At 44.8% G+C, this 6,574-nt stretch overlaps 1 protein-coding gene across 1 annotated transcript in view; it reads right to left on the bottom strand.

The window, feature by feature from the left end:
* Positions 1-1,010: 1,010 nt before the first annotated feature.
* Positions 1,011-6,574, bottom strand: part of LOC311498106 (transcription elongation factor SPT5-like) — a 5,826-nt gene continuing 262 nt past the window's right edge. Inside the window, exons 2-10 of the mRNA XM_084558550.1 lie at positions 6,368-6,463; positions 5,995-6,148; positions 5,827-5,895; positions 3,421-3,490; positions 2,446-2,514; positions 2,153-2,218; positions 2,031-2,061; positions 1,822-1,890; positions 1,011-1,065 (exon numbers count right to left, since the gene is read on the bottom strand). Coding sequence (XP_084414676.1) covers positions 1,042-1,065; positions 1,822-1,890; positions 2,031-2,061; positions 2,153-2,218; positions 2,446-2,514; positions 3,421-3,490; positions 5,827-5,895; positions 5,995-6,148; positions 6,368-6,454 — 639 coding nt within the window. The 5' untranslated portion in view covers positions 6,455-6,463 and the 3' untranslated portion in view covers positions 1,011-1,041. The remainder of the gene's footprint in view (positions 1,066-1,821; positions 1,891-2,030; positions 2,062-2,152; positions 2,219-2,445; positions 2,515-3,420; positions 3,491-5,826; positions 5,896-5,994; positions 6,149-6,367; positions 6,464-6,574) is intronic.

Here is a 6,574-nt window from a genome sequence, read left to right as displayed (position 1 = left end):
AGGAAAAGAAACAGAAGGAGAAAAAGAAGAAGCAGTAAGAGGAGAAGACGGAGCAGGAGATAAATGAGAAGGAGGAGAGGAACGGATGAGGAGAAGACGAAGAAGGAGGAAGAGGAGGATGAGGAGGAGGGTGAGGAGAAGAATAAAGATGATGAAAGAAGAAATAAGGAAGAAAAACGAAGGAAGAGGAAAAGAATAAGAAAAGAGGAGGATGAGGAGGAGACGAAGAAGAAGACAGGAGGAGGAGAAGAAGAAGAAAGAATGAGGACGATGAACAGGAGAAGAATAAGAAGGAGGAAGAGGAGGAAGAGAAGAAGACGAAGAAGAAGAAAACAGGAGGAGGAGAAGAAAGAGAAAGAAGAAGAAAAGGAGGTGATGACTCCACAGAGGTTTAAGGATTTTATGGAATTTAATATTATTATTAAAGGATCAGGGTCAAGAAGCCTGATCAGGACTCGTCTCTCTCTCTCTAAGTCTGAGTGTTGTTGTCGTCTGAGCTTCATATTTTCCTTCTCTTTGAAAAGCTGAATCCAGCAGAGACCTGGACCCTGGACCTGGACCTGGACCTGGACCCGGACCCGTCCAGGTCTTAAATAACTGGGTTTAAATTGGATGAAGCACGATGGAAACTATTCAGCGTCTAAAACAAGACGGAGCTGTTCCTCCAGCACAAACACACTAAAGACCTCACATACGACCGACTCAGCGACGGTTAACCAACCAAGTCAGTTGTGACCGCACACAACTTCTATTTCAACCGAATCCAAACAGCTGTTAACCATCTGCTTCACTACAGGAAGAAATCTGAGAAATGTTCACACAAACATTCAGCAGCAATGACTCAAACTCTGTTTTTACTTTAACACTTTAACAAGCGCTCCATCTCCGCGTCTGCAGAACATTATGAAACAGAAGAAGATAAAAAGGCTTTTATTGTCCACGTCCAGGCTTTCTGGAGGCTTTTATTGTGAAAGTCATTGTATTTTTGTATATGTGCGTCTCTTTCACAGGAATATGAATCTGTGTCTTCGGTCCGAGATGCTAACGCAGGGTTCCCACTCCAACCTGAAATTATTTTCCAGGACATTTTCAGCTGCTACAGAGACAAGTCATCATGTCATACACTAATACATTCCCCTGTCCCGCTCAACCTTTGGAATGATACGAGCGACACTGTCCCGAGTTTTGTCTCTAGGCGCGGGGTCTGAAAAGTTGCTAAAGCCAGAAATTCTCTGCTAAAGCTAGCGACAAAATCAAATTTGATTTGCTGGTAGTGTCACGTGGGGCGGTGCGCTGGCTAGAAGCAGAGAAGCTCTGTGCCGTATGTTGCCCAGAAGACATACATGCGCATAACTTTTAACCCATTTGCATTCGCTCAGAAGCAGGGGGAGGATAAATCATTTTCCAGGATAACTTAATAATTTCCAGGACATTTGACCTTTTTTCTCATTTTCCATATGTTTTCCATGACTGGAAAATTGGTCAATCATTTTCCAGGTTTTCCAGGACGCGTGGGAACCCTGTAACGACGATGCTAACGACGATGCTAACGACGATGCTAACGGCAGTGATAATGCAAATGGTAATAATAAAATGCTAACAGCTAGCATGTCTCCATCAGCGTGTTTCTAAAACTAAACCAGGTACGTTTCCAGTGACGTTCCGCTCTAAGTGGGTGTTAGCAACCGTTAGCAGCGGTTAGCATCTCAGCAGGAAGGTTGTGGGTTCTACGCCGTCCGGGCTCCGTCTACGTGGAGTCTCTGCTGCGTTTCCCGTCACACAGACGTGACTGATCCTGACCTGGAAACAGCTGTTTCTCACCGTGTCTGTGAACTGGTAGGCGATGAACTTCCTCATCAGCGCGATGGCCGTCGCCCGCTCCTCTCCGATCTGCAGAGACACGACATGTGAGTAAACGGTCATGTGTTCTGGTTCTGGTTCTGGTCAATGTGTGTATGTATTTCCTGGTTTAACTGAGGTGTGTGTGTGTGTGTGTGTGTGTGTGTGTGTGTGTGTGTCCCTTAACACACCTTACACTTGACGGTCCACAGGTTGGGATCCCTGATGACGACAAAACAAACACAAACTTAATGACGTCATCACGGCGTCTGCAGGAGTCTAGATGCTGATTGGCCGACGGCCGTTTACGTACTTGACACCAGGAAGTAGCTGCTGCTGGGTGATGTCATCAGAAAGCTCCTCCGACACGCCAGAGTAACTGAACACCACAGAAGAAGAAACAGACGACAGTTTGTGATCTGTGTTTCTGCTTCTTTCTTTTTTCCAAAGAATCAAATCACTTCCTGTCAACGTTTCACATTAAAAACATTTACGTTTGTGGGAAGCTTTTAAGTTTAACAACTAATATAAAGTGAAACGGATGATTGTTTCCAAACAAAGCCGACTCTGGTAAACTCAGAGGAGCTGAATGTGAAAGTCACTCACTGTTCTCCTCCTGAAGACTTGGCGTACTTCCTCATGTAGTATTCACCCAGCGCCTCCTCTCTGGAGTCTCTGTGACACAAAACAGACACAAACAGTTGAAACATGTCTGAGGAAGATAAAAAATATGAAGCTGAAATAAAACACTTTGATAACGCATCCCAGTAAATAAAGTTGTCTGTCTGTCAGTAAATGAGGAGTCTGTTTTTGCATCATTACCAAGCAGACGTACCATTTAATCGTCTGTTTTTAGTCGTTAAACTGTCTGATGCTGCTGCTACAACCCTGTAAATGTCCCCACTAGAGGATGAATCAATCATCTCATCCTTCATTTACCTTCTGGACAGACGTCAGATTCTATTTTTATGGAAATAGTCTAAATCTAACTCTTTAGGACGTAATGATGAACCTAAAGATAGAAAAGCTATTCATTAAAAAGGTTACTATTTATGTATTTATTATTATTGTGATGATGCAGTTGGGAGTCAGTGAATCATTTATCATTCCATTAGAACATTCACTGCTGGTGTGCAGCTTTGAATGACGACCATTATTTGTATAAATGTGCATAAAACCTTAAAAAGCAGTTTTGTAGTTCTAACGTCCTACTTCTATATCACAAGAGGATCAAATGTGCATTGATATTCTTTGTACTGGAATAAAATCAGGATGTAAAAAAAGAGTTAAAAAGGAACTAAGTATTTAGTGAGTGGTTCAGGACTAGATACCAGACACAGTCTGAACTGTTCACTGTTTACTCCTCCTGCCAGGAAGCGCTGACAGCTGGACGACAAACAAGAAGCTCCTCTTTCACGGTTTAGATAAAAGTAGAGAAGCAGACGGATTAATGTTTTTATAGATGACAGTCAGGAACGCTGTTAAGTGTCTTGTCCTGGCTCGTCTCACAGCCTCAGACCCAACAGAAGCTCAGCACCTGTAGGTTAATGTTTAACTCAGACGTGACGGGACGTCTGTTACCTCCAGAGGTTCTGCAGCCGCCTGGATCCAGAATGATCTTCATCCAGAACCACGTGGTCGATGTTTGACACTGAGGAGGAGGAGAAGGAGAGAAGATTATTTAGATGAACTGTTTATTCAAAACAAAAACAACTGTTAAGATTTATAATAAATAAATGACCGTATTCTTACCTTCAGCCTCTTCTGCTCAGGACCAACCAGAGCGAGAGAGACGAGGAAGAGGACGGAGGAAGAGGAGGGAGGAAGAGAGAGCAGCAGGAAGGTTTAAAAGAGGAGAATAAAGAAACAGAAGTGAAAGGAGACGACAAGATCAGAGGATGAAAAGAGGACAGAAGCCAAAAGACATTGTCACCAGGAGCAGAGTCAGGCGGCAGTAACACAAAGCATGATGGGAGAAAAACAAAACAACAAACAAACAGATTAATGAACGACTGACGAATGGAGGCAGCCGTCGGCTCGGTGGGTTTAGAGGAGGACAGAGCAGCAGCAACAAAACGGGACGACGGGAATTTAGAGGATTGTTCTGATTCAGAAAAACAAAAAGGTAGAAGATGAAGCACCGACGCTAAAGAAGTCTCATCTAAATACTTCACTACATGAAGCTACTGCCACATATTTAACCAGTGGGCAGTAGAGTGGATGATGGATTAGCATTTAGCATTTAGCTAAAATAAATGTTGTAACACAGTAAACTATTCAAGCAGCAAACTAAGGTTTATTGTTTAAGATTGGACGTTATTTTCCTTCCACATGTGTTCACCCTGCAGTGAACCCTCGTCACCAAACACGACTCTGACTGAACGAAGAACGGCCGCCGACACCAACGCTGCTGTTGACTCACAGCAATAATAGTTTTCACTGTTAAAAGCGTGAAGTGAAGCTGCTCTTCCGTTTTGTTTCTACCACCCGTCCACCTGCAGTGACACTATGCATTATTCATGAGCGACATGAGAAGCGTCATCCAACGTCAAGTTAGTCAGTCCTCAAAAAAAATCAAAAATCCAAACACGACAGGTTTTCTATCAGGATGCAGAGTCAGGCAAATGATCACACTTGGTTCTCTGAGTGTGGAGTTCAGCCTCCGCTTCGTTTGTCATGCAGCAGCAGCAGCAGCAGCAGCAGCAGCAGCAGAGCTCTGAACAGACAGGACTCATTTAAGTCTCCTGACACTTGGAGGAAATATAAAAAAAAAAAAGCCAATTTCACATCCATAGCTCAAGGAGCCAAAGATGGATTTGCCTTCAGTGCGTCCTTCACGTTACGCTACACACTCACAGAAATACAGCGGCTGCCGAGATGAGGTGGGTTAATACAATCTGGGGACATGGACTGTTTTTATCAAATGGATGGAGACTGATATTCCATTTGCTTCAGATACACATGGATGCCGATGGAAACACCAGAGAGGGAGAATATATCTGGAGCTGAATTACCGTTAACTGTCGAGGACATGCGTGACGAGAGAGAGAGAGAGAGACGCCGGTGAGACAGAGAGAGTTCAGTCAGAAAACAACAACACATCCAACATCACAACTGCTGCAATTCATGTTTAAGAAACGTTTCACCGTCCGGTAGTTTAGATTTCGCAGCGAGGTGAGTTTTTTTCATTTGGTCTGGATTTGTAAAGATGTAAAGACGTGTTTTATCCCAGATTACAGAGCTGCAACGGCTCCAACACGTCGTCAAAGACAAAGTCAATGAATACAAACGACAACGTCCCAGAAGAAGAAGAAACTGAAACCTCTCTCCACTGTAGCTGAGCAGTGACGTCCTCAACAAGGACTCTGGAGCAGAAGCTAAAGATAAATGATAACGGTGACGCTAGGGATGATGCTAGGGGCAACTCTAAAGGTGTGCTCAACAGAGCCCCCAGAGCAGAAGCTAATGCTAACGGCCTTTAGCAGTGGTTAGCATCACAGCGTGAAGGTTGTGGGTTCTAACCTGCTCGCCGGCTGGGAGATTTCGTTTCCTCTTACCGACCGACAATCAGACTAAACTCTATAAAATAACTGCCGTCATAAATAAATCAGATCTTAACATGTGAGAGTCTTTCCATCTTGTTCCAACATCTGGATCATGTCTCCAAGTCAACCAGCAGCTGTTGATGGTTCTGATCCAGCGGTAGGTAGAGATCCATTAGAGACAGCAGCTGCTACAATATTCTACTGACCACATGATGGCGCTGCTGATTTACAGACACACAAACTGAGATCAGATCTCAAGTGCTGGCTGGGGACGCATGTGGAGACACATTTAGATTAAGACCAGGTGGAGGGACAGGTGAGACCGGGTGAGACCAGGTGAGACCGGACGCTAAGGTCTGAACGGGGGCGTCTGAAAGTTCTGCTTCACAAACCAGTCCACAAAAAGAGAAAGTTAAAGCAATCGACCGTTTCAGCTTCTCACCTTTCTCAAGAATATCCTCAGCTCCTTCCTCCCACGGATCCTCCTCATCCTCATACTCATCGTCCACATCTAGAAGGAGAAACAGAAGAAGAAGAAGAATAAAGATCTATTCGTCCCTGAAGAGCAGCCGTCTGAGGGACAACGGATTAATCTGTCATCTGTTCACACCGGCTTCATCTAGAATGAAGCCCCCATGTCTCGGCTTCTTCCTGGGACGGTCGTCATCCTCCTCCTCCTCCTCTTCATCGTACTCCTCATCGTCCAGGTCCTCCCCCTCTTCCTCTGCCACCTTGTCGCTGCCTCTGGGACTCCCCCCCTCATCCTGGGGACAAAGTAACCGTGAATTAACAACAAGGAGCTCAACGATCATGTCGTTTTATTCGCCATGTGTAAAAGGTACAAGCAGAGAAATTAAACCATCCGTCTTCTTTCTGCGGATGTGTTAACATGCGATGAGTACTGCAGCTTTAATCTCCATGAATGGATGTTTATCTGAATCAGCGCTCGCTCCGTTAGCACAGCTAGCTAGCGGTTAGCATACCTCGTTCTCCTCCACCTCCTCGGCCTCTCCGTCGCTGCTGCGTTCACTCTGGTTGTCAGAGAAGTCGCTGTCCTCGCTGTCAGACATCCCCGGTTCCTGAGGACAGACCGCAAACACCACAAAAAACAAGAGTTTGACTCAAACTGACCAGCTAAGCTAAGCTAAGCTAAGCTAAGCTAAGCTATGCTAAACTAAGCTAGCAGCCCC

Source organism: Chelon labrosus (genome assembly GCF_963514085.1).
Source record: "Chelon labrosus genome assembly, chromosome: 13".
In the NCBI taxonomy this organism is placed as follows: Eukaryota; Metazoa; Chordata; class Actinopteri; order Mugiliformes; family Mugilidae; genus Chelon; species Chelon labrosus.
The sequence above is the reverse complement of the archived record's forward strand: the minus strand, read 5'-3'. Positions and strand labels throughout refer to the sequence as shown.